At 48.8% G+C, this 26,295-nt stretch overlaps 11 protein-coding genes across 11 annotated transcripts; 5 read left to right on the plus strand and 6 right to left on the minus strand.

Moving 5' to 3' along the window:
* Positions 1-43: 43 nt before the first annotated feature.
* Positions 44-5,269, minus strand: ABOM_006605 (bifunctional ATP-dependent DNA helicase/ssDNA endodeoxyribonuclease DNA2; the record flags this gene model as incomplete). The annotated part of the gene is made up of 5 exons (XM_022533734.1): positions 44-2,559; positions 2,620-2,881; positions 2,938-3,432; positions 3,488-3,580; positions 3,638-5,269. 5 exons carry the CDS (start codon positions 5,267-5,269, stop codon positions 44-46), a joined length of 4,998 nt encoding a protein of 1,665 aa, XP_022388310.1.
* A 659-nt stretch (positions 5,270-5,928) lies between these two features.
* Positions 5,929-6,392, plus strand: ABOM_006606 (uncharacterized protein; the record flags this gene model as incomplete). The annotated part of the gene is made up of 2 exons (XM_022533735.1): positions 5,929-6,263; positions 6,305-6,392. 2 exons carry the CDS (start codon positions 5,929-5,931, stop codon positions 6,390-6,392), a joined length of 423 nt encoding a protein of 140 aa, XP_022388309.1.
* A 389-nt stretch (positions 6,393-6,781) lies between these two features.
* ABOM_006607 (carbon-nitrogen hydrolase family protein) lies at positions 6,782-7,839 on the minus strand (the record flags this gene model as incomplete). Its single annotated transcript, XM_022533736.1, has 5 exons — positions 6,782-7,138; positions 7,197-7,275; positions 7,336-7,619; positions 7,668-7,760; positions 7,828-7,839. 5 exons carry the CDS (start codon positions 7,837-7,839, stop codon positions 6,782-6,784), a joined length of 825 nt encoding a protein of 274 aa, XP_022388308.1.
* A 293-nt stretch (positions 7,840-8,132) lies between these two features.
* ABOM_006608 (exosome catalytic subunit DIS3) lies at positions 8,133-11,281 on the plus strand (the record flags this gene model as incomplete). The annotated part of the gene is made up of 2 exons (XM_022533737.1): positions 8,133-8,328; positions 8,379-11,281. 2 exons carry the CDS (start codon positions 8,133-8,135, stop codon positions 11,279-11,281), a joined length of 3,099 nt encoding a protein of 1,032 aa, XP_022388313.1.
* A 184-nt stretch (positions 11,282-11,465) lies between these two features.
* On the minus strand, positions 11,466-13,088 carry ABOM_006609 (MCT family MFS transporter; the record flags this gene model as incomplete). The annotated part of the gene is made up of 2 exons (XM_022533738.1): positions 11,466-12,776; positions 12,843-13,088. 2 exons carry the CDS (start codon positions 13,086-13,088, stop codon positions 11,466-11,468), a joined length of 1,557 nt encoding a protein of 518 aa, XP_022388312.1.
* A 1,178-nt stretch (positions 13,089-14,266) lies between these two features.
* ABOM_006610 (LIM domain protein) lies at positions 14,267-16,835 on the plus strand (the record flags this gene model as incomplete). The annotated part of the gene is made up of 3 exons (XM_022533739.1): positions 14,267-14,360; positions 14,490-16,444; positions 16,506-16,835. 3 exons carry the CDS (start codon positions 14,267-14,269, stop codon positions 16,833-16,835), a joined length of 2,379 nt encoding a protein of 792 aa, XP_022388268.1.
* A 458-nt stretch (positions 16,836-17,293) lies between these two features.
* On the minus strand, positions 17,294-18,438 carry trm8 (tRNA (guanine46-N7)-methyltransferase; the record flags this gene model as incomplete). Its single annotated transcript, XM_022533740.1, has 3 exons — positions 17,294-17,940; positions 18,031-18,218; positions 18,281-18,438. 3 exons carry the CDS (start codon positions 18,436-18,438, stop codon positions 17,294-17,296), a joined length of 993 nt encoding a protein of 330 aa, XP_022388269.1.
* A 517-nt stretch (positions 18,439-18,955) lies between these two features.
* On the plus strand, positions 18,956-19,631 carry ABOM_006612 (ESCRT-II subunit protein VPS25; the record flags this gene model as incomplete). Its single annotated transcript, XM_022533741.1, has 3 exons — positions 18,956-19,327; positions 19,387-19,462; positions 19,519-19,631. The coding sequence occupies 3 exons, from the start codon at positions 18,956-18,958 to the stop codon at positions 19,629-19,631; spliced, it is 561 nt and encodes a 186-aa protein (XP_022388270.1).
* Positions 19,632-19,852: 221 nt separating this feature from the next.
* ABOM_006613 (BRCT domain-containing protein) lies at positions 19,853-22,599 on the minus strand (the record flags this gene model as incomplete). The annotated part of the gene is made up of 4 exons (XM_022533742.1): positions 19,853-20,500; positions 20,568-21,948; positions 22,012-22,448; positions 22,507-22,599. 4 exons carry the CDS (start codon positions 22,597-22,599, stop codon positions 19,853-19,855), a joined length of 2,559 nt encoding a protein of 852 aa, XP_022388271.1.
* A 714-nt stretch (positions 22,600-23,313) lies between these two features.
* ABOM_006614 (putative toxin biosynthesis protein) lies at positions 23,314-24,865 on the plus strand (the record flags this gene model as incomplete). Its single annotated transcript, XM_022533743.1, has 4 exons — positions 23,314-23,520; positions 23,601-23,739; positions 23,821-23,929; positions 23,989-24,865. 4 exons carry the CDS (start codon positions 23,314-23,316, stop codon positions 24,863-24,865), a joined length of 1,332 nt encoding a protein of 443 aa, XP_022388272.1.
* Positions 24,866-25,187: 322 nt separating this feature from the next.
* Positions 25,188-25,973, minus strand: ABOM_006615 (ceramidase; the record flags this gene model as incomplete). Its single annotated transcript, XM_022533744.1, has 1 exon — positions 25,188-25,973. One exon carries the CDS (start codon positions 25,971-25,973, stop codon positions 25,188-25,190), a length of 786 nt encoding a protein of 261 aa, XP_022388273.1.
* Between the last annotated feature and the right edge of the window lie 322 nt (positions 25,974-26,295).

A 26,295-nucleotide genomic window follows, 5' to 3' on the forward strand; every position in this document is an offset into this window, starting at 1 on the left:
TCCAAGAAAGTACGGGAAATTGTAACGTTTTGGATGCTTACAATCATCCAATAAGGTCGTTCACCACATCTTGAAGCACCGGTCTATTCCCAAGGACCTTGCTACCACTCAGCAGCTTGGCTCCCCTCTTTGCCGGCTTCCTGAGGCCCTGTGGAACATTTCGGCTTTGTACTGGACTTAGAGGGTTGCGGGCCTTCTTTTGAGAGGTAGGACTCCTCTTTGGACTGGGCGTTGATCTTTCTTGTGGCTGGGGTTGTGTGTGGATGTTGTCAGAGTCGAAGGCGTGATCTTCCACAGCGCCCTTTGGCAAGTCGTATACCCAGTCTTGCTCTTCGACTAGCTTCACATATTTTCCTAGCAACTCATTACCGCCACGAAGAGTGCTCTTGCTTCCAACAACAAGGAGCTTTGTTCGTGCTCGGGTAAAAGCAACATTAACCCGTCTCCAGTCACGAAGAAGATCGCCGACATGGTTGTCTGAATTGCTGCGCACGCAACTCAGTACCACAACTTCTTTGTCTCGTCCTTGGAATTTGTCTGCGGTGTGCATTTCGAGATCCGGTAGGTGATGGCGCAAATTCTGTTTCAGAAGCGAAAGTTGGCTGCGATAGAACGTGATGACACCAATGCTTCGTGCTGGTATGCCGCAAGAGATGAAGGCCTCCACGAGTTGGGCGCAGAGTGTTGCCTCGGTAGGGTTGACGATTCGCGACCCCTGTGCTACATCTAAGGCTGGTGTGGCCAGGGTGTCTGTGTTAACAAGGCGGGTTTTGATGGATGGGTCGACTAAATCGCGAAGCCAGCAGCGACCCTGACTTGTACCCAAACAGAGCTGCCTTTGCCCTTGGGGTCGGATGTGGTCCAAATGAAGATGTCTGAGACCGCCGAAATTGGGTACCTCCAAAGATCGCGTAGCAACCTCCTGGGTCCCACATTTGAGCTGCCCAGAGTAGATGAGGGTATTTGAGAGGAGCATAATGTCTTTGCACATTCGATACTGATGTTCAAGATTGACGACAGATGCCGGATGAGAGTCAGAGAGAAGCTTGAAGAGACTAACGTCGAGCCCCCCTGCTTGAGCCTCTTTATTCTGCACAAGAGGTGGAAGTTGGTAATGATCGCCGACAAGGATGAATGTCCTTGCCATTCGGATCGGGCCTAAACATACAGGCAAGGTGATCTGGGAGGCTTCGTCGACAATGCAATAATCGAATATGCGCTGACTAAAAACGCTGTGGCCGATCCCAAGACAGGTTGTTGCAACAACCTGCGAGTCCTCATATGCGCCTTTAAGTTCTTCGATTGTACTTTTGGGAACTGCCGCAAGGTCGGCAAACTGCTGAACCTCAGGATGCACCTTCGCAGCAGCCCCAATCCGCAAGATACGAATGCTATCATCTTGAATCTTCAGAAGTATATTGTCAACTGCTGTGTGAGTATACGACGTGAGGAGCACACTTTTTCCTTGCGATACTAATGCCCGAATTATGTGGGCAATGGTTGTCGTCTTGCCTGTCCCCGGCATTCCCAATACCAAAGCATAGTCTTTAGCGCTCATTACTTTATCAATAGCTTGTTTCTGATCGACATTCAGGCTTGCCCTGTCGGCGTCAGACATTTTGTAAGCGGACAATGTGGGTTGGAAGGTGGGAGCGGATCCTTCAACGATTAGTCTCCTAAGATTCTTGGCTTGAAACAAGTCTCTTTCCATCATAGCAACTAGATTTGCTCGAACAATGGCCATGCCATTACTGAACTCGTCTTTGTCTAATCGGTAAACGACCTCTTCTTCTGGCTCATTTGATGGATTTGAGGCAGCAGCATCGGCACCGGGGATTTCCATTATGCCCCTGAATGTTTGATTTGTTTTCGCATCAAAACCTTTGGACCTGGTTCTGGCATTATGCAGTCGGCGATCCACTGCGACAGAGATGCGTTGGGGACTGACTTGAATGACATAGCCATTTGCAAGCGCAAAGTGTCCCTTTTCATCAGATATCACAACCGGCTCTCCAACGGTGAGCTGTGACTCAGTGAAAGAGAAAAATGGTGTTGACCGTCTTTTGACAAAGGTATAGCGAAAGCGATTTATCTTTACCCCGTCTTTGTCTTCAAAGGCTGACCCTAGCTCGATGACAATATTGCCGAAGCACCGACCGAGAGCCTCCCGCTCACTGCTTAGCAATGTCCAAAGCTCCCGCTTAAATCTCATCATACTTTGCTCCTCCTTTGTGAGCAGATCATCCCATTTTCGGAAAAAGTCACGATCTTTGGGTGTCAGGTGGTCCATAGCCTTCACGAACTCGTCGCCGAGCCCACTTGATTCTCCGTCGCCATCATCAACGAGTTTGTGATAGATAAAGCAAGGTGTCTTGGAGAAGCATTTGTTGCACAATGCCTGCCTTTTAACCATGGGTGGTAGTTGGGCTCTTCGGCACATATACCCGGCTACTCGATTTCGAGCTTGAATCATCTGGAGGAGCTCATGACGAATGCCGCGAATTCGGAAGATCTTCGACGTCTCAAGGTAGTAAAGAAGGCCGAATGTAACTTCCACATCTGATGAAGATAGGTAAGGTTAGAATAAGCGCATCATCTTGTGACAAGGCCTAGGCTCACCGTAGCGATCAGAAAGCAAAAGGGTATAGAGAGCCGTCTGAGCCCTATGTGCATGGTTTGTGTCTCTGTTACCCGTCTTAAGCTCAAGGGGCACAACCAAATTCTTGTCGCTCTCGCCATCATGGCAGGCAACTTGTACAGTAGCATCAATATTGCCTTTTAGTCCATACATAGGAGACCAGATGTGTTCTTCAACCTCAAGTAGTTTGTTGATACTCAGGCGGAGTTTGGAACTATTTCGGTCTTCAACAAGGGATTGCGCCTATTGGTAAAGATGAGTACGCATGCCATCGTATGTTGCTGAAAAATTCCACTCACGCTTGGCTTTGCCTTGAGGAAAGTGTCTGCCCATGACATCAAGGCTGGAATTTTGCTCATCACATAATCGATGGCTTCAGAAATGCTCATGTGGATCAAGTACAGTTCCTCAATATGTTTCACAATGACCATTTCAACCAAAGACCTCAGTGAGGATATGTCCCATTGATTGGCCTTCATTGCCTCTTGGAAAACTTCATGGAAAATATTCCCAAACACTTGGGGCTTTCCAATGTCACTAGTGTTTTTAATACGGTCCTGAAGCACAGCACGCCGCTGGCAACCAATCGAATCCGCGACAATGGTCGCTGAAACTAGATGGTCCGGGTGAAGAATTATCATGTTGTGAGAATCATTGACGATGCAATGGCCTGCTGTATCAAAATCGCCGATTAAATGAATATATGAATCTTTGCAGCATGGACTATCAAACCATGATTCCCTCAGCACAACAACCTTCTTCTGAGAGGTTCTTTCATCTTGTACTAACAACACCTGATTACAATGTCAGCTTCTACCTGTAAGACTTCTAAAGTTTGCGGCGGCAAACCTTTTCTGGCTGGAGGCGTCCCTTTTCAGTGGTATAGGTAGACTCGGCAATATCAACAATCAAGTAGCGCTTGATGGCTTGTCGACTAAAGTTCTATTTATAATATACTTAGCAAATATCTAGGAAATATACCCACTAAGAGTGACAAACATAATTTGATCCATCTGCACCTGATTGCCTCATAGACTGCTCGATAGCCTCCATGTCAAATTCATCATCGTCAAATTCGTCACCAGAGGATACTTCCTGTGGCATGTTAACCCCTCGGACTGGCTTCGCAATTACCGTAGATGAGTTATCCGTGCCACTTTCCAGCCCAGATAGGTTGGAGGCCGTATCGTCCTTTGGGATGGGCCTCACAAGCTTCGTACTTGGAGCCGCATCGCACTCAGCAAAAATATCATCTATATTATCCGAAAACTCATCAAATTCATCGTCTTCAAAGCGAACCCTCTTGGGGGAATAGTGGGGTTTCTTAGGGACCGCTTCAGAATTCAGAGTTGTTGCATGAGCATGGGGGTTTTGCTTTTCATCATGTGGCTCGTAAGTGTTCGTCGAAAGGAACGTGGTATTTCCTCTAGTAACCATTGCGCCTGGCAGGCTACCATGGTCAACAAATGGATCCATCGAGGCTTCCGCAATTTCAAGAAAATCCTGATCAAATTCATCGTCCCCGAAATCAGACGAAGAGGCCTGCTCTTTGCCTTGGGGTTCAGGATAGACATTATTGACATTGTTATCCCGATTTGCCTTAAATAGAGAATGATGGCCAGGTCTATCTTGCATGGGAGACGTTGACCGGCTTCGTTGAATGCCTTTGCGTCTAGGCACAGGCGATGAATCAGGTGCAGTGATGTGGGAGTTCGGTGACTTTGGCGCATTTCGGAGGCTCTTTTCGATCTTCTCTACGAGAAAATTGATCTTAGACGAATTGATACTTCCAGAGTCAACAACGTCGCTTCTTGACCGAGAAAAGATGCCGCGACCTGTGCCAACGCCTCCGCCATCGATCCTCCTTCGTTTAGTTTTAGAACTGGGCCATTCGGCGTTGCAACTATTCGATCGTCTTAAGCCAGAGGAATCACGACCTGTCCTAACTGGTGGGGGAGTCTGTGGAGAGGAGGAAAGGAGGTGTGTGAATTGAGGTGGTGGTAAAGTTCCATTGCCGTTGGCAGTGAGTTTACCCACATAGTTGTTCCATAGTTCGGTTGCGAGGTCGTTCTGTGGAGTCCTCTGAAGCCCCTGCAATGACGCATGCATGTCAAGAGACTCTTGATCTGCACCTTTCGAATTTCCAGCTAAGGGCGAACTGGTTGGGGAAGAGATATGCTGGCGTTTCCTGACTTGTGTTGCAGGTGTTTGAGACATCGTGTCCGGATTCGAGCTCGCAGGGACATGCTGCCAAATGACATAGTCTTCAGGCGTAAATTCTTGCACTGGGGCTTGGCTGATGGCATCTTCAGCATTGCTAATCAAATCTGCCAATGGAATCCTATTCGCAGGAGTTTGAGGGCATTCCTTGGCTGCCTTCGCATCTGATTTATCAACCGAAGCTTCTCTTTTAGTTGAATCGGCTTGATCTAACCGAGTAACACCATTCAACCACGACGATTGATTCTCCTTGTTCGCATGTGCTGGCTTTATGGACGATTTGGACGGCGATCTCTTAGACGGTGATTTCTCAATACTTGTATCATCTCTGATGTATCGAAACGCATTCAGCTTAGAGCGGGAATTCGAGGAAATAGGATATGAATTGGTGTCCTTATCCATAGGGTTCATAGTTAGAGCTGCTCGTCTTCTGTACGAGAGCAGCAGAGCATCTCGATTAGTCTTAAGTGGATATAGTTAGTGCTGAAAAGCCTGCGGAGAATGTGTACCTATTAGTCGACGTCCTGGAATGAAGAATAGAGATGGCAATTGTTTCCCAATTCTGGAGATGGATTCAAGGAAGTGACATGCATGGATCTAACTCAAGTAGGATTTGTGTCTTGACGCATGCAATCGCATGAATCATGGACTCTAGATTCAGCGATAAGGAATCGCCAGACGCGTCGCGCGCGTCGGTGTGTTCTGCCTTAGGCATATTATTAGCCTTAAATTGCAGGCATGAAGAAGGTATGTGGGCTGACCAGATCGGGACTAGCGTAATGACTCCATCGGCCTTTTGCGGCTTCTGAACATCAACCGCTGTTCAAACCGTCACCCCTCCAACTTAACGCCTCCTGCGCCTTCTACGACAGCGGTCGGATTAGGAACTGATTAATTGGACCGATAATTATCATCGCCGGTCGAAGGAACATCGAATTTGACGTCTTAACCGACCGTCCTTGCCTGTTTGGAACCGACAGGGGCCTCAACCCGCCACCGCCTGTCCCTTATCATCGACTGCTTTAACGACCAGGAATTCGTTAGATTTTCCGCTACTCTTCATAGTCGCAATGTCTGCTCGTACTTTGTCGCAAAGCCTTCGCGCCCGCTGCCTTTTCCGCAGACCTCAGAACGTTCAGGGTTTCTCGACTCGTACCAACCTCCGTGCTGCTGATCATGGAGATCACTACGACCCTCCCACTGGGTGGCTTTTCGGTGTCAAGCCAGGCCAGAAGTACGTGAAGGAAGGCTGGGAGAACATCTGGTATTACGGATTCATTGGTAGCTTGCTCGTTGCCGGTGTCGCATATGTCTTCAAGCCAGACACCTCGTACGTTAATCCCTTGCGCTCGGCTTGCTATCAGCACGCTCGCTATAAACAGCAGAAGCTGCTATGCTGCATGAAGTGAGAAAATTTACTTATGCACAGAACTAACTTTCTGGTAGTATACAAACATGGGCCTTGGAGGAGGCACGGCGGAGACTGGAAGCCGAGGGTATCCTGGAGGACCCCGAGAAAGCTCAGAGGAAGTAAAGGACAATATTTGTCCTCAGTATTTCCTTGTACATTGTACATAGAGCGGTCGGACATGGAAAACAGTTTCGGATGAGATGTTGTACCTGTGCTAGCGGATACGATTCGCCAGCCCAGTCTAGACAGGTCTTTTTATTCCCTTTCCTATGTTCTTTTTTCTTCTTACATTCTGCATGTACTCTGTCAACGTATATTCTGGGATGCTTTCACCGATTGCTTTAGAAAGTTGCGCAAAAGCAAGGAATACAAATGTCCAATCGCAAATAGCATTCTATCTATCGTCTAGTTTCAGCCCTTGCCTATATTCATCGGTAAGAACGGGTAACGGCTTATTGACGGAGCTTGTTCTAAGGACATCTCTGCCCAGATGACTACTACGGGCCAGGCCATTATACCTCTGGATATATGTCTGTCCTTCTGAGAAGTGGTATTTCTCTCCTGACCTTCGCTAGAAGGTCCAAATCAATATCCGCGAAGGCGATTTGCGGTTCTGTATATTCGTCGCCAAGTTGGGTTATGACCTCTCCCCAAGGGTTCACAATCATCGAATGGCCATAGCTCCTTCTTTTCTCATTGTGAGGGCCCGCTTGCGCCGCTGCTATCACATATGACTGGGTTTCAATAGCTCTGGCCCGTAGTAGTGTTTCCCAATGGGCCTTTCCTGTGGGAACCGTGAATGCTGAAGGATAAGTGATAAGCTGGGCGTTTTGCCGCTTCAAAGCCAGGCTAATTTCGGGGAAACGCAGCTGCAAGATGATATCAAATTAACCTCATCCAACATGGCTTCAAAACCCGATAACTTACATCGAAACATATGGCTAAGCCGACACGTCCAACAGGAGTCTTGAATGGAGGTAGAATTTCCATTCCTTTCTCGACGCTCCTGGAAATAATGGTCAGTACATTTACTATGGTTCTCATAATATACCCTGGTGCAACCTACGTGCTTTCCTTTAGTACCGGACCGCCTTCGAGCTCTACATCAAATAGATGAATTTTCTGGTAGCGCTGCGTAATAATGCCTTTTTCATTGATCCAGATAAGAGTGTTTTTTACTCTACCATCCGGGGATGGTTCGTGGATGCCGACGTTTATGTGTAAATTAGACTGCATGGCCTCCTTCTGTAGACCCAGTACAAATTCACTATCATGCACAGAGCACGCAAGTGAGATTGTCTCTGCTGGTGAGGAACCTATATAGTCTGTCGCTTCGGGAAGAAACAGCGCCTGGTTATGCATTAGTTAGAACCTGCAAGTCAATGACATATACTGTACTTTAGCTCCAGCAGCAACGGCTTTGCGCACCAGTATCTGACACTGGGCCAGATTGGCAGCCATGCTCGCAGTCGAGCATAGTTGCCCCACGGCCTGTCGAGTTAACGAGTTAGTGGCTAGAGTTGCTCTTCTTTTATTTGTTTTCTTGAGGACTCCTTACTGCAACAACCATTTCTACTTAATTTAAACTTACAATCTGTCCGTAGTGAATTCGTATCAGAATGTATGTTATCTATTGGAATGAAGGTAGTTATGATTTAGTTGGAGCACGTTATCTGATACGATTACGGAGTAGTGAGGTACCTAATCGGGAGACTTTCCCATTTTGGGACAACATTTATCTCAACTGCGCTCCAGCAGCGGAACCGAATCTGAATGAACGCCACTGACTGCATCAACATCATATAGAGCAGCTTTATGATAAGAAAAACCTGACTCCAACTGTCAGGTCACATAGCTGCCAATATGAAAAGCTTACGGAGGGACTTCTCTTCTGACCCGCATACCGCAAATGTCACTAGCAAAATCTTCGTTAGGTCGACAAAAAGTGGAAAGGTGCAAAAGATCGTTCGTGAGCTTTACCTGAGACAGGATATTCCTTGCTCATCAAAGCTGTGTTCAACATGCCCCTCGGTCGCTCCAGCGGATGCAAATGGAAACAGTGAGTAAGATCAGTGTAAAACACTGCGTCTAGTGGCTAATGCGACACAGTTGCGCCTTTCGTTCTTTCAGAGCACCCCGCCGGTACAACCGCTTTCCCTCGTGGCCATTACCTCGTTCCTGATACCAACGCGTTGCTGAATGGTATGGATCTATTTGAACATACCGGCGCATTCTACGATGTGATCATCCTTCAAACAGTTCTTGAAGAACTCAAGAACCAGTCTCTACCCCTCTACAACCGCTTGCTTGCTTTAATCAAGACCGACGAGAAACGCTTTTACCTGTTTTTCAACGAATTTAGAATGGAAACACATGTGCGGAGAGGGCCAAATGAATCGATCAATGACAGGAATGACCGTGCCGTCCGTGCTGTAGCAAAATGGTACACCGAGCATTTACGAGCCGCAGCGAAGAAGGGAAAGAAAGAGAAGACAGTGCCTGCTATTGTTGTTATCACGGACGACAAAGACAGCTTGCGCAAGGCAAAGGAGGAGAACGTGACAGCCCTATCGTTAACCGATTACGTCTCGGGCTTGGAGGATTCCGACAGATTACTCGATATGATCAACGAGTCAAGAGAACAAAGAGAGACCAAGGGTGTACGCGGAGAGCTTTTTTACCCAGAATACTATACAATGTCCAAGATAATGACTGAATTGAGGGCTGGTACCTTACATCAAGGTGTCTTCAATGTGTCTCCGTACAATTATCTTGAGGGTTCCGTCAATGTCGCAGCATTTGACAAGCCTCTTCTTATTCTGGGTCGCGACAACAGTAATAGAGCTATTTCTGGGGACGTCGTTGTGATTGAAGTGCTTCCTAAGGATCAGTGGAAATCCCCATCAACTAAGATTGTGGACGAAGAAGCAGTAACCAAGAACGACAACCCTGACGCTGAGGATAACGAGGCCGTGGTCACTGAAAGGGAAAGAAAAGCTTTACAGGAAGAGGTCAGACAAGCGCATGGAAAGAATACAGAAGGAAGGCCTCAGCCAACAGCTAAGGTTGTGGGCGTGATCAAACGAAACTGGCGGCAGTACGTCGGACACGTTGACTCGGGATCGACAGGCTCCCAAGCTAGCTCTGGTCGGCGTCAGCAAAATGTTTTCGTTTTGCCCATGGATAAGCGTGTACCTAAGATTAGGGTGCGCACCAGGCAAGCCTCCGAATTGCTGGGTCAACGAATTCTCATCACAATCGATTCATGGGATCGTGATTCTCGGTATCCTACTGGACACTTTATTCGTTCATTGGGAGAGCTCGAAACAAAGGGAGCTGAGACAGAAGCCCTGCTACTCGAATACGATGTACAATATAAGCCGTTCCCTAAAGCCGTTCTCGACTGTCTTCCTGCAGAGGGACATGACTGGAGGGTTCCCGCCAGTAAGGAAGATATCGGCTGGAAAGGCCGCAGAGACCTCAGAGACCTCCTTATATGTAGCATTGATCCACCAAACTGCCAGGATATTGACGATGCTCTTCACGCACGCCCGTTGCCCAATGGCAACTTTGAAGTTGGAGTCCATATCGCAGATGTATCACATTTCGTTAAGCCGAACAATGCGATGGACCTAGAAGCTAGTCTGCGTGGTACAACAGTCTATCTAGTCGACAAACGTATTGATATGCTTCCACACTTGCTTGGTACCGATCTTTGCTCGCTCAAGCCTTACGTGGAACGTTATGCTTTCTCGGTTCTGTGGGAGATGACTCCAAATGCTGAGGTTGTTTCCACAGACTTCACCAAATCCGTCATTCGTTCTCGTGAAGCCTTCAGTTACGAGCAGGCCCAGATGCGCATTGACGATCCATCGAAAAAGGATGAACTAACCGAGAGCATGCGCACCTTGCTTCGGTTCTCCAAGATTCTCCGCCAGAAGCGTATGGATGCAGGTGCACTGAACCTGGCCTCGCCTGAAGTTCGTATCGAAACCGATAACGACGAGGTTGGAGATCCACTTACGGATGTCAAGACAAAAGCTATGCTCGCAACCAACAGTCTCGTTGAAGAATTCATGCTTCACGCCAATATCACTGTTGCAGCGAAAATCTACAGTACATTCTCCCAAACTGCCATGCTACGACGACACGCCACCCCTCCACCACAGAACTTTGAAGAGCTCATTAATCAACTTTCCAAGAAGCGGGATATGAGGCTTGATGTTTCTAGCTCACGCGCCCTGGCCGACTCGCTTGACCAGTGTGTCGATGCTAAGAACCCCTTCTTTAACACCCTAGTCCGCATTCTCGCTACCCGATGCATGACATCTGCAGAGTATTTCTGCGCAGGTGCTCATGCTGAGTCGGAATTCCGTCACTATGGTTTGGCCTCTCCCATCTACACGCATTTTACATCGCCAATTAGACGATATGCCGACTTGTTAGTCCATCGACAACTTGCGTCTGCTATTGGATATGAAGGCGAAGACGGCCGGGCAGTCGTTGAAGGTGTTATGACCCGCAACCGTCTGGAAGACATTTGCCGCAATATCAACTACCGCCACCGCAATGCCCAACATGCTGGTCGAGCTAGCATCGAGTACTACGTTGGTCAGGCATTAAAAGCACGCGGCGAGAAGCTATCCACTAACGGAGTAGACGGCGGCATCGAAGAAGAAGGTTACGTCATGCGCGTTTTTGAGAACGGCGTGGTAGTTTTTGTTCCGCGATTTGGTATCGAGGGTGTGGTGCGTCTGGAAGACTTTGTGCTCAAGGGTGATTCTGCCCTACGATCTGTTGAGGAACGACGAGAACTAGTAGTCCGTCGCGAGAGCGAATTTGACAATGAGGAATACACTCTTCAAGTTTCGGATAAGGGTCACTCTGATCAAGGCATGAGCGTGGAACTCTTCCAGAGAGTCAAGGTCAACGTCAGCTCCGTGAAGGAAGAAAGTGGCCGGGGTGCAGGAAAGAGAAGGGTTAGGGTGTTGATTTTGGGAGCTCAAAATTAGGAACAAAGATAAAACATAACATGTCTAAGGATGTCAGTTGGGTGTTGGTCATAAAAAAGAGATTATCCGGAGTCTAGTGGTATTATAATTAGATCTTGTATTACTGTCTGGTCCATGTATACTTTCATTTACATTATTAGACTGAATAATATCTATCCAATTGGATTTACCTGGATTACTGCTGTCACACTCTTTTCAGTGTAACCATGCCACGAAGTAGTGCAACTGGCGACCAGAGCCTAACCTCAGGTATATGATCGGAAGTTGGAGGTTCCATTGCCGGCTGGTTCCTCTTCTCATCTCCAACCCTATGGGAGCTTCCGACCTTGACACCGTTATCATTCGTTGTCACCGCAGCAGACGATTTCAGTTGAGCTTCCCGGTTGGTATATACCACTTTCCAACCTCGGACTATCCACAAGCACAACGAAGCACCGATGTACATAAACCCAGTGAAGATCTGGACCCTCAAGTAGATAGAGTCGTTGGAGTTGTTGTCCCGCAAGACAAGAGCAATAGCCTCAGAAACAGTAGTAGGAGCAACGAGAATGATCCAAGTAATGCTAAGACCGCTGGGGAGGTCTCTCAAACCAATGATTTCCGCAAGCACAGGAGTAACAGTTGCCCAGTACGTACCAGCCACGGTACCAACAAGGACAGCAAAGAAGCAAACGACACCCATACTGCGCGCAAAAGTCCAAATAACCAGACAGAACAAGCCGCAAAAGAAGGAAAGAATTGTAGCAATATTGATGCGGCCGAGTTTGTCACTGAACATGCCCACAAAGGGCCGACCAAGGCCTTGACCGAGATTCAGCAATGCACTGACAATGCTACCCTGATGGGATGAGAGGCCAACCGAGAGGGCGAAATTGGCTACGCTGAATAGGAGGGCAACATAGCCTAACATACTGAAGACACCCCAGCCGAGAAAAAGGAGAAATTCGGGGCGTTTGAATAAAGGGAAGTGAAAGGCTTTGTGACGGCTTCCGACGTCTTTGTTGCGGTCTTTTATCAGATTTGCGCATATTAGGTTGACGACGCATGCAATGATGCCCAAGATTCGGAAGGCCCAGCTGAGCCCCAGTCGAGGGATCATGGAGCCTACTGCTAGGGACCAGATCAATCCTCCCAGGCCGGATCCAGCGGCGTTGATGCCCATTGCGAGACTTCGTCGTCGCTGGAACCATTGAGGGATAATGCCTACGCTTCCGACGAAGAGAAATCCCATCCCCCATCCGAAACATACGCCTTGGCTAAGGAAGATGTGCCACCTTTCCGTGGCGAAGGAGGATCCAATCAGCGAGAGGGTCTCAAAGAAGACGCCCAGATTTAACACAAGTCGTGTCCCGTAGACATGGATCAGGTGGGTGGCCAGAGGAGCAACCAAAAGAGCACAGGATATGCTCAGACCACCAGTGAAGGCGTATGAGAGTGCAGAGGTATTGGGGAATACATCGTTTGAAAGGTAATAAGAGAGGAATACACCGTAGCTCTTAACTAGCGGTCAGTCTATCCTGTGTTTCTATTATTAAGGGGCAATGAAGTTTGGGAGACGGACACTGTTGATTCCCCACGTATGTGCATTAATCCAGAAGACACAGGCGACACAAACCCATCCATAGCCACCGTCTGGGGGGACATCACGTTGATATTTGTCTTCTAGGGCTTCCGAAGCTGCGTTTTGCTGCTCTTCCAGTTCGGTTTGATCTTGACGATGGTCTTTTCTATATAGTGGATCTTGCGAGATTAACTCACGGTCATAATCTCGAGAGCGAACTATATCGATAGGAGTGTTGTCTGCCATTCGTGCGACAGAAATAGATAAAAGTAATGTGTGATTTTGCGTCTCTCCGTCCGCTTACTATACATGAGAGGGCTTTACTATGCTCATGAAAGAATGAACCTTATAGATTAAACCGAGAGAAGGCTGGAGTAAAATACTCCAAGAAAACTAAGCGAGCATGAACTAATAAGAGTCGAAGTTGATGTGTCATGCATTCAACAAGAAAGGCTACGACAGTCTGATAATCGCATCCTGCCGACAAGGATTCCTTGGACCACGGTAATGACCGCGGCAGTCCCAGAGGCCGTCATTGGGCTAATGACACCAGAAAATTAATTGAGGTCGGATGTAATGCCGAGTAGCCGGTGGAGCAAAGCTTGGGAGTTGGAGACGGAGTGAAATCCGGAGAAAGTTGGGGTATCAATTTGGTTGGTAAGCTCCAGAGAAGTCTCCATGTGCCAACAGAGGACAAATCGTACAGTAAAAAGAGAGTTCGAGTGGCTCTGTAGAGATCCACGTGTGCCACATGGTTCAGGATAAGATGCTCATTTCATTGCCTGATGCTTCCAGCATGTATTGCCTGTATTATCCAAGGTAGAAATGCCCTAAAGATAGTAGTGCATCGGAGTATTCTGACTGCGCGCAGCTAAGGGAAGGCCTGGTCCATGCCCGATGACGCTTGTCCCATTATAGAGACCGGCTTAGGTCTTAGGGTTAGTGTTGCCTTCTGCGGTTAGTCCCTTGAGATAATCCCCGCGTTGCCTTTGCGACCATGTGAAACCGGTGTTTGCACTGTTTGCACTGATTTGTTGTTGTTTCCCCCCTTTCAGTCATCCAGGCCGTCAAATGCCCATTGTTACGGTTGTTATGATCAACTGAACATCATTCCGATCAGTGCCAGGCAGACTAACCCTATAGAACATTATTGATTAATCAATTCCTACTTTCCTTCCATCCAATACTAACAGACTTTAAGCATATCTCTTTGTGATGATACTCTAATCGTCCCAGCGGGGCTGAAGAGATCTTCCTAGCCCAATCTATCATTGTGCCCACCCCAGCCACCTTCTGGAACATTATTGGCTCACTGATCAACCATATGGGAAACTGACTTCATAGCTGAACAACACATCAATCGATTCTGATGACTCTCAAGATACCTTTCCCTTGAAGACTCTCTTCCAGGACAACACCACACCATGTATAGACCGTATCTGCAGCATAACAAGGCAAAAGATGGCCAACGGAAGGTCTCCCCTCCCGGGCCATCATACATGTCCGACGATCAGGTTGGTAAGTCTACATTATTGGCTGCGTAATGGCATTCTTCACTCTGCAAGGTGTTGGTGGTGTGATCATATTTTTTATTTTTGGAACTTATCTCCTGGATACTAGCATGTGGCTAACTTCTCCTCTTTACAGCAAATTATCTGAAGGACCTCCGGACAAATAGGCCAACCCGCCCAGGTGGATCGAGGCCACTCCCTACGACGCCAGCTGAGTCGAATCCTCGAGAGGACCTCCCTCCAAGGGCAGCATCAGCGATGTCTTCATACTCAAATTCGAGGATGCCGTCAACCACCACAGCGGGCGATAGGGAGCCGCCCCGCGCTACCAGTTCTTTATCTAACCATCGTCCCGTATCTTCTCGAGGATCCATAGGCAGTCCGGCAGGACGACCGCTGGTCCAAGAACCCCGAATGGTACCTGTTCGGAAGAACGTCTCGCCAACGCGGGTTTTCTCTCGTCCCAGCCCCCCATCTCCAAACACAGCATATCGCGAGAGTTACCGGCGTCGATTTGAAAGGGAGGAAGCCCAATCCCTCCGAGATGCGCTGCAAGAAATGGATATCCAAGATGACATTCGCCTCCATGAAGCTGCCCAAGATGAGGCTACGGAACTGGTTTGGATGCACCAAAACCCTGGATTGCCCTTCAAGAACCCATACGCTCCTTATCGTAATCCCGATATGGAAAGATTCAGTCAAGGATCAGATAAGAGTGGCGTTTTAATTGGCCATGCTCTCGCTTCCAAAAGCCCACGGGGGGACAGTTATCGTCTCAGGTCAGACTACTACTCAGACTCACCCAGCAGACGCGCCGAGGAACAGCAACCTGCTTCGGACGAACCAAATTCCAGCCCCAGAAAGAATGGCACACTCCGAAAGAATCTTAAAGTTGACTTTTCCTTGCCTCAAAACGGGAGCCCATCAAAACGAACGAGCAGTGGCTATGGACTGGGCCTCGGGAGTATCAGCAATGGCTCGTCAAAGGGTGTTTTTCGAAACCCCAACGACCACATATATGAAGAGCCTGGGGAGTCTCAGTATATGGATGATGAACGTCCTGATTTCTCAAGATCCGATTCGTCAGCCTTAAAAGTCAAACCACGTAATGCCCTGCCTCGAGGCTCGAGACCCCTCTCTGGCCGATTTGGTAGCCTTTCGTTCGTCGATAAACTGTCTCGTTTTGAACTACATAAGCATCCCCCAACGCAGTCAAGAAATCCTGAGTATAAGGCCAACGACCCCCTTCCCCAGGCACATCCGAATGATGAACAGGCTATCCCGAAAAAAGATGGAATTGAGATTCGAAGTGACGAAATTCGAGCAGCGACAAGTAAGAAGCTCAAAGACCGAAGTGCAAGGCTGCCCATGCCAACTGCCGTGAGTGATCGCGCTGGCCGGCCGATTGTGAGCTTTGATCCAACCTGGAAGCCCACCGAGGCTCAATCCCCAGGCAAAGATATCGACGTCGGAGCGCGCGAATCTGCTTCACCAACGCCACCCCCTGCACCTTCCGCTCCTACAATTGAGATATCCGAAGCACCTTCTATCCCAGTGATTAACCTACCGGATGACAAGCCACCTACTATTTCTGAGATGGCCGGGTCGTCACAGGATCGTAAGAAAGATGATACCTCTCTCCCGGCCTCACCCAACAGCAGCAAACGCTCAAATCCATTCCAGAGAAAGTCTCCATCGTCGGCTCTGCAGAACCGTTGGCTATCAACTTACAGTCGGGCTGGTGTCCCAACGGCGAAGTGCGAATCATGCGCTCTTCCGATTTCTGGAAAAATTGTCACTGCTGCCGGATCGCGTTTTCATCCAGAATGTTTCGTGTGCCATCATTGTCAGACACCGCTTGAATGTGTGGCCTTCTACCAAGAACCCGATGCGAAACGTCAGGAACGACTGGCAGCTGTTTCGGAAGCCAACGAGGAGGCCCGTTTACTGAGGTTCTATTGTCATCTTGACTTTCATGAATTGTTCAGCCCGAGGTGCAAGAGCTGCAAGACCCCTATTGAAGGAGAAGTGGTTGTAGCATGTGGTGCTGAATGGCATGTCGGCCACTTCTTTTGTGCCGAATGTGGTGATGTACGACCAACCTGAGAGCTTGAAGTCTGAGTGATAATATGCTAACTATATTTTCCCACAGCCTTTCGACCATGAAACCCCGTTTGTAGAAAAGGATGGCTTTGCATGGTGTCTTCAATGCCATTCCCGGCGCACTGCTCCTCGATGCTCAGGGTGCAAAAAACCAGTACTTGATGATGTTGTCATCACAGCTGTCGGAGGTCAGTGGCATGATGAGTGCTTTGTCTGTCACGAATGCAGTGCCGGGTTTGGGCCGGACGGCCGATATTTTGTCCGAGAAGGCGAGCCCAAAAGAACAGCAAAAGGCCGCATCATCGGAGGCCCAGTCCAGTTACCTGTATGCGAAAGATGCGAGGGCATACGACTTAAGGCGTCGCCTCGGATTCGATGATGACTGCACGAGAAATGCTGAGAAGACACGGCTTTTATCATTTAGACCAAGTTTTGTTGACTTACGCACAGTGCTTGTCACTGCGCAGCATCTTGGGTGTTGGAGTAGAGTCTTGTCTTTTTCTTGTTCTTTCTTTCTTTGGGGTATATTATGCACATTATAACCTATGTCAACTACCGCATATGCATCAAGGGAGTGAATTATTAGTGTATGTCAAATACTAGTAGCGTCTGCCAGCTTGCCGTACTTGCTGGGGTTGGGCAGTCTTGGGCGCCATTGAGCTATGGACAGGGTCACGAAACTGGTTTCTAGCTAGGTCTTTTTTCGGGTTAATAGGCTTTTGTAACTGAAACTACTATATACATACATCAGGGGTTCCAGTATTGGCTTCCAACCGCATAGAATTGCTGGTATAAAACACCATAGCCAGAAGCAGCAATGGAGATAAGTGGGAGATATCAAGCAGGCCATTCAGGGTCGGCCTTGCGACGGAAAACAGCCACATACTTGTTTCCCTTGTTCCTAGTGACCTTCTTGCCTTCCTCTGTAGACTCCCTCATGACCTCCACACAGGGATCATTTGCTAATTCCTCCTCAGACACCCGCTCAAAGAGATCTTTCACTCCACCTTCACTCGCCTGCTGTTCACCTTCCTCTCGGAAATGCCTCAGAACCCAATGATGATACTCCTCTACATCAGTGATCGTATACAGAAGGCCCCCCGGCTTCAGCGCGTAGGCATATTCAGCATTCAGGTTCTCAGAAATGATTCTAGCCTTGTGCTTCCTAGCCTTAAAATGAGGATCTGGGAAGCAAATAAAGATCTTAGATAATTGGTGTCTGCGGAAGAAGTTCGGGAAGAACTTCATAGTATTGCTGCGGAGGGCGCTGATGTTCTGGTACCCGCCCGGCACAAGGCTATTGGATGTTTCGGGGGTGGCGGCTGAATCTGGCGAGGCCCCATCGGTGGCCAGCTCGGCAGGAGTTGACGGTGCTGGGGAATCGGTGGTGGTTGTAGAGGGGTTCTTGAGTTTGTTCTGCTGGGCTCGGAGTGCTTGGATGCGGTTTTCTACGTATTCGATAACTTGGGTGCGGATTTCCATACCTAGTTAATTATTAGTTCAAATTCCTTTATAGCAGAAACCGAAAAGGGCTGCAGGGTAGGATCAATAGATTGACAGGACCATGGGCATACCAAGTATCAACGTTTCAGGTAATAACGGCGCAAGGCCAAGAAGCAATCCACCGAACCCGCATCCAATATCCACAACCTCGACATCACTCAGAAGTTTCCTCGCATCTGCTAGATTCGTTTGTTCGGGATCAGGGTTGACGAATGCCGGATAATGCGACGACCAGTCCATATGCGCTGGGCTGAGCGGACTAGAGTGTTCAGTTAGCACCCACAAAACCCACGCACGCACGCAATTAATATATTAACATACTAATCCAATCGATGATCTGAGAAAGGGTTGGCGTGCGCACGCTGCCGATAGAACTTCTTCTGGGGCAGTTTAACCTTGGCCGTGTCTTTGTTGGCTGCGGCCGCCGCTTTTTGACGGTATTGATCGCGCTTTTGGCGCTTGAACGGCTGGGCAGACATTGTGGTTGAAGTCGATTATGTTGCTATGGCCGAAATTGATTCGCGAAGTGGGCTGTAAAGAGACGATTGATGTATGTTGTGGAGGGGGTGGGGTGCATTCAACTGTGAATGCGATCGGATGAAGTGCGGAAATTTATTTCGAGATGGAGTTAAGGTTATGGGGGGGCCGGAGATAAAGCCCACATGCTTGTCAGTGACTTAGATTCAACTTCACCAGTCTCCCACCATTTGATTCTCGTTCAACGACTTTCGCTTTGGACTTGTGTTTTGCGCTTATTTACTGTATAGCTACCTGGGTATTTGCGGTCCCCACCATCGTTGATCAGCTTATTAACCGTCTCATCACTGATCAAAGCGGCATCACTCCAACTCCCCACCTATCTATCAGCCGTTATCAACCCCTCCGCACGTCAGTATCTCCAAACATACTCCGTACACTCTCTATAAACATACACCAGGCTCATTTTGTCAAACCACGGGCTCAACGCATCTAGGCGAAGCTAGAGACGAGAAGGAGATGTCTAATCCAGCCCCCTTTCAATTCCCGCCGACCTATTCTTTCCCCCCATTCTTCACGCCCCAACCGAACAGCACAACACGACTCTCACAGCTTCAAAAATGGTCGCTACTAATCCAATCCTGGTGTCGTCACCACCGAACATACCGTCTCTCCTTAATAGAAGCTATCGAGTCACCGCTATTCCATAATTCCACGCTGCGGAAACGAATTACACTGTCTGAGGCGCGGAATATCCTGGACTGGATGGTAGAGAGCGAAGAGAAGGGCGGAGGAGGTAGGAGAGCAGAGTGGATTGATGGTGCGAATAAGACGATTGCTTGGGTTTGGTGGAGGAGACCGGAGGAGTGGGCGGGACTTCTGGCAGATTGGGTATGTTATCTTCCTGGGTGTGCGAACGATCGGATGCTGATGCTTGGTGCCGGGAGTAGATTGAGAATACCGGGCAAAAGAATGTGGTTTTGACGGTTTACGAGTTGGTTGAAGGGGAGGCAACTATGTCACAAGGTAGGTAATGTGTGGATGTTGTGGGTTTTTGCGCGAGGTCTACTGACGCTCGATAGAATGGCATGGCATGGATGTAGATGTTATGATGAAGTCGCTCAATGTCCTTGTGAAACGGGGCAAGGCTCAAATTTTTGGCAATGAGGGCCAGGAAGGTGTTAAGTTTTTTTGATGAAAGCATTTATCTAGCACAGGCGTTGAAATCATGCACTGTCATCATGGCTGTTCATTAAATCGCTCGGATACGACAGGTAACTTCTACATGATAATTCCAGAATATACACACAAGAATCACTCCGCAGGTCAAGAACCCCGAGAGGCCCAGGAAATGCTTGGACAAGCAAAAACAAAACCATTTTGCAGGAACACTCTAACTTCCGTCAAGACATGGGCTTACTCCTCCATCTTGTCAGCCATGTCTTCACTCAGCTCATACTCATCTCCTGCGCGCAATTCTTGCGACATCACAACGTCAAGAAGCCAATCCACGCGCACAATACGTGGCGTTTTGCCAATACCCTGAACCATCTGGCGGAACCGTGGCCATAGTCTTTGATGCTCGGGTGCCACACTGCTGAGTAGGTACACTTCTTTCCGCCCCCAGTTATCGTCACTGGAGCAGTCATCGTCGCTCTCTTCTCGTTGTGGTTGGTACGAGACGCGTCCGCGGAAGAGCGAAAAATTTCCGCCATTGGTGTCAACAATGGATTTGAAGGCTTCAAAACCTCCTCGAATGATTTCAACACAATAGATCTGATATCCCTGCAAAAGCTTGTTCTTGTTTTTCTTAGCGTTGCTTGTGGCTACCTCTAGAGAGAAACCGAATCGCTTTTCTGCAGCCTTGTCCTCCAAGAGGAAGCCGACAGGGTCTAAAAGTTCGTTCTTTTTAAGGCAAGCTGTGATGAAATCGGTGCTAATAATCATTGGGCTATAAGCAAGTGCGTTGACGAACTTAGGAGTTCGAAGTATAGATGGGGCAGCAAGGTGAGAACATTTCCGTGCATCTTGGACGACCTGGATACCAAGTTCCCGAAGTTGTCGCTATAGGTCATTAGTTTCTGTCCCGCGGCGAACAAAGACGTAATAACTTGATAAGAGTTCTACGAACCTTGTCTGCATCTTCTTTCTTCATGTTTCCTACCCACTTTTGATACCCCGTAATTAATAGATGCATTGTCACGGGAGGCTTTGATTTCTTCTGCCTCTTTGCCTCTGTTGCTTCGTCTTCATCGCTCTTGGCCTCAGGCTCGAGTGATCTTCGCTTCTTAGCATTAAGTGTAACGCGGTCCTCATCCGTCTTTTTGCGACCTCCATAGATCACACCACCAACACGCTTCTTTTCCTTTTCGTACAAAGCAATATCCGGAGCAATATCATGCAGACGGGCAGCCGCGGCTTCCTTGGACTTCCGACTACTTGTGGAGGATGGAGTATCGTTCTCCTTGCCTTCCGAAGTAAGTCGGGTGCGCGCAGGCGTCTGTAGCTTCCTGCTATCTGAAAGTTTCCGCGACTTGCCGGCTGGTGTTGCATTACCTACATCCGAGAAGCCTCCGTCATCTTCCGGCTCTTTCGCTTGTGGCGGCTGCATGGAAACTGTCGCCTTTCCGGTTGTAGCATTCTGATCCTTGTTCTGCATGACTCGCCGCGGGCTTGTGGCAGCTTCGGGTTTGGGTTCTGAAGGGAAAAAGAGGCTTTCGAGAACACCCCTGTCCAGCCGTGTCTGACCGACCACCTCGCCTAGGTTGGTACGTCGAGGAAAGTGCGTATAACGGGGATCTGAAACCGGTTGCAGCTTCCACTTTGCATAACTCTCTTCGAGCCACAAGTGATTGACCACATGTAATCCCCATTCTTTTGCTGCAGAGCACTTTTCACTGTTTCCATGGGCAGTCACCAAATGTGTGTTGTCTTGCTTTAAGGTCTTGGTACATTCTGCACCTGAGGCGGCGACTAGATTTTCTAAATAGGCTCTAGCCTCGCCAACGTAATTAGACAAACTGATCTTGAATCCTTCAAAACCCGGGATCGCAGTGCGCGGCACAGGGTAGTGCAGCAATCGTCGCAGGGGCGAGGTCCAGGTGTTGTATGTTATCAAATGGTAAAGCCAAGATAAGTTTCCAACCTCTTTATTCAGCCTCGACGCCACGCGATACGCGAAGCCTTCTCTGTAGCGACATATCAAGACCTCTGCCTTGGAAACATCGGACGTGACCGTACCTCCGCCTTCCTCGATAATCTCTGTAATCGAATCTAATAAGTGCGAACCAATCCCAAGGTCGGTAGAAAGCATGACGTGCTTCCCTTCGAATACATCGAGCTTTGGTCGAGGCGTGGGCAGAGTAGTTGGTTCGGCTGTGGAAGCTCCAACAATATCTCGATTCTCTGTAGAGCGGATCGGCGCATCGGGGCCTGCACGGAGGATTTCTGGGTTTGGCAGAGTATATGGGCGCTCGTCGATTCGTCGGCCGAGTTTTAGGCAGTCGTCAAACCTGGCAAATATTAGGTTAATGAGATCGTCCAATATTCCGCCACTGTAAACCAAGGACTCTTACCAGTGCGGAAGCACTATCTTGACATTCAACTTCTTGCCAAGTGCCACTCGAGCCTTGTCTGAATCCGTTGTCAGATCGACCAAGTGAGTGACCATCTGTGTTATCCTGGGGCTGTAGAGCCCGCCTTTTGCCAGCACACCGCCGATAATCGCATCCTTATCACCCTCTGGGATATCACCGCATGTAACCACAACGTCGTTCAAGAATAGTCGGGGGTCGGGACTGTACTGTCGCGGGTTTGCCAATTTTCTCTTGTTAAGACATGCGTGCAGCCATTGCGGTTTGACAACAGGTATCAAAGCATCGTTAGCAGCGTCAAACGACGGGAAATCGATGGTGGTAGATACGAGATGGGTAAATTCATGTAACGGTGGGAAGGCGGCTGGCGGCTCATAGATGACGGATTCACCACCCTGCTCCTCGAGGGTTGTCGCAAGCTAGTAGGTATGCATGTAAGAGTCTAATGTGCCCAAGGATAGATCAGTCGATGCATACCTGTTGCGCCGTATCGAGGCTGAGGTCTTTCGAGCATATTATACAGATCTTGCACTGGTCGAACAGCTGAAGCTCCTCCTCGCGGCCCACCATGGCGGGAATTTAGTGTCTTTACAGTTTTATTTTCTTGTTGTATATAAGGTTCTGTCACTGTCACACAAGGAAGCGTTAAATCTTGCTGGTTGACTGGCAACTGAGATCGTGGCGGCGTTTTACTACAATTATGCGATGCGACGCGCCAACGCGCCGGCACGACACCTGATCACGTGCGCGTACCATTTACCATGTTTGGTGCGAGTGTAATCAACGCATTCGCAGTCTACTACTATCCCTCTCTCCTGAAACATAGCCAGTCTGTAGGTAGCGATGCTGTGTGACTGAGTCTACCACCTTGAGAAAGCCTAATGGCGATGGTAGCGACACCGTTCCGGTACACGATACTTATCCCATGATGCAGGATGCTACAGGAGTTGGCCGAGTACCTGTTCAAGAAGTGGGAAAGTTAAACCGGGTTCAGCGGTGGATGATCCAGATTGTTCATGTCTGCACCCAGATAATGCCCAGAAGACAGCAAGGTTTTTAGTGCATAATGCAAGATAATAATGCAAAATGCTCGGCACTGCTTCTCGGGCCATTCAGAGTGAATTACGGGAATGCACCTCGCTCAACGATCCAGTTCACGGCAAAGTGACTTGGGCCTACCTCCGTTACCCCATATCATAAACTGGGGATCCCTCCGCCTTTAAAAAGCCCCAGGCGGGCCCATAATAAACCGAAACTTTCCCAAATAGAAGAGATACCTATGCGATGTCTTCCCCTACAAGTTCCGGGCCTTTTCGCATTGTCGACCATGTGGTCGAATGCCAGCATATTCGGGAATATCCCGCGGCTACGGCTAACGAACAGGAAGATGAGTTACATTTAGCCGTCAAGCAGTATATCCCCCTAGATAACCCTAATCCCCAGCCAGGTGATGTCACTATTCTGGCGACCCATGCGAATGGTTTTCCTAAGGTACATCGTCCAGGATTTAGTTACGTCCTCGAATGTGGCTTGCTTTTCAACGGAAACATAAGGCTAATACTGTTTACCAGGAACTCTATGAACCACTCTGGGAAGAACTACATGCTCGGTCCAAAGCCAATGGCTTCCGCATCCGAAATATTTGGATAGCCGACGTTGCGCATCAAGGGCAAAGCTATGTAACCAACGAGGATCTTTTGGGCAACGACCGTACGTAACAATGTCTCCGTTGGGTGTGCTACCAACAAATCAGACGGCGAATGGTCTAAAACTCACACCGTGCGCAAACAGCTAGTTGGTTTGATCATCCCAGAGACCTCCTGCACCTCGTCAACGTGAAGCGCAAGGAGATGCCTCGTCCCATCATTGGGATCGGTCATAGCTTTGGCGGTGCACACCTGTGAGTCTTCTGCAAAATGGAGCCGCGCAACTCTTTTTGACGCCCTTCAACCATCACAGTGCGAAATTATGCCTGATGCATCCTCGACTCATCCATACACTTGTCCTGCTAGACCCTGTTATCCAGCGACAAACAACGCAGTTAGATCCCCTATCAGCCGACAAGCGAAAACTGGCCATGACCAAAACTACCCAACTATCAACCTATCGACGAGATATCTGGCCTTCGCGCCAGGCCGCTGCGGAGGGTTTCAATCGAAGTCCGTTCTACCAAGCCTGGGACTCCCGTGTCCTTGACCGCTGGATTAAACACGGCCTGCGGGAACTTCCCACGGCTATTCATCAACTTCCCAACGAAGCATCTAAGGACGGTGAACGACCCGTCACCCTAACGACACCTCTTCACCAAGAAGTATTTACCTTCTCACGCCCCAACTACGATGGACCTCCGGGCAAAGATGTACCGGTGAATCGGGTAACACATCCTGATCTCGACCCCAATCATCTGGGATCTTTCCCCTTCTACCGCCCTGAGCCGTCGCGTATATTCGCAGAGATCCCGCACCTTCGACCTAGTGTGATGTACATATTTGGCGGCAAATCGGATATGTGTCTTCCCGAGATGATGGCCGACAAGATGGCCAACACTGGCGTAGGTTTAGGTGGCAGTGGAGGGGCAGCGGCGGGTCGAGTTCGTGACGTCTACCTCAAAGAGTTCGGACATCTCCTTGCCCAGGAAGCACCGACTGAATGCGCCGAAGCAGCCAGTAAGTGGTTGGGCCAGGAACTGCAGCGTTGGCGAGAGGAAGACCAGAATTTCCGAGACCAGTGGAGTCGCAAGTCGAAAGTTGAGAAAATCACGATTGATCCGCGCTGGAAGGAGCACGTCCCCGCCCCCGTGAGGGGTAAGAAGGGCCCTCCCAAGCCGAAACTGTGAAGACCAGTAGACGACCCGCAGCTACACAGGAGTTATGCTGTCCTCAACAAATATAGCGTACGTCGATGAGGTTCATGTGGATTATCGGATAAGCAACATAATCTTGAAGACCCTAAATCACGCTGTGAGCTGTAATACCATCTTTATTCTTCTCATCCTGTTCTCTATAATAATACGGTCCTGGCCAGGCCAAAACCGATGTCTATAATGAATAAGCAAAACATAGATGCCAGGGTCATAGCCAAGCCACCGTAGCTCCTGGCCACAATGCTCGCTCAAAACGGAGTAAGGATATAGTATCAGTAAGAACACTCGCACTAGCCTAGTTTGATTTCTTGGCCACGCCATTTTCGCCCTTGTCTTTGGAGCTAATACGGATGATCTCGGGGAAGTTCCAGAAATGCGGCCACCACAGATAATATTCCTCTTGACGGTTGTTCAAGCAGTGGCGCAGCCAAATGCCCCAAATTATATAGAGGTACGCACCAATACCGGTCATGAGATGCCTTGACAACAGAACAATGTTAGCAAGTACGGTACGAGCGAAGACCTGCGGCGGCGCAGAAAAGAGAAAGAACCAGAGATAGGAGACATACCACCAGCCATGACCTTCAAGGAGCATACCCCACGGAAGCCCCACTACCCGGCGCCATCCGCGGATCTTAGTGCAAAAGTGGTTATCCAAGTTCCAGATAAAGAAGCCACCGAGGAACATGCTTAGTCCATAAATAACCATGAACCACATGGTCTTCAGAATCTTGACATCTCGCATATTCTCGTAATGTTGATGTTCCTTTGAAGGAACAGGTAGACCCTGTTTCTCGCGCGCTATCCGATCCTGCTCGGTGGTGTGTCGCCATTTAGGGCGAAGGGTTACCTCCATGGTGTACATACTCCGCAGGACGACGACAATGGTCAGGATAGCGTATGCATTCTGGTGGAAGACAGGGTCTTGAAGGTAGTGGTAATAGAGGGTAATGAAGACGGCTAACCCGGTCAGCGCAATAGCTAGGAGTACACGGACGGTTGTTGGTCTCGAGTAAGAGAAGGACGCATAGCACATCAAACATGTGGTGTAAATCATGGAAAGTTCGTCGACGAGTTGCATGGGATCTGTCGGAGAATATCAGGTTAGTAAGCCCGAGTTACCCAACCCCTCCTCGTAGAATGAATATAGAAATCTAGCACTCACATTTCAGGGTCGAATGGAACAGGAAACTCCCCGTTCCAACAAGGAGATAACCATAGTATGCCACGTCAAAGATTGAATCATGTCCATTGCGCCTACAGCTGCGTAGCCCTTTGATTCCGAGCCACATAAACAGAAGGTTTGTCAGGGCGTTGACAATCTCGGCGGAATAGATGGTCACATAATAATCCTAGTTTTATGAAGCCATTAGGAGTGAGTTAAACAGAAAGAAAGACAAAAA

Source organism: Aspergillus bombycis (genome assembly GCF_001792695.1).
Source record: "Aspergillus bombycis strain NRRL26010 chromosome Unknown contig00053, whole genome shotgun sequence".
In the NCBI taxonomy this organism is placed as follows: Eukaryota; Fungi; Ascomycota; class Eurotiomycetes; order Eurotiales; family Aspergillaceae; genus Aspergillus; species Aspergillus bombycis.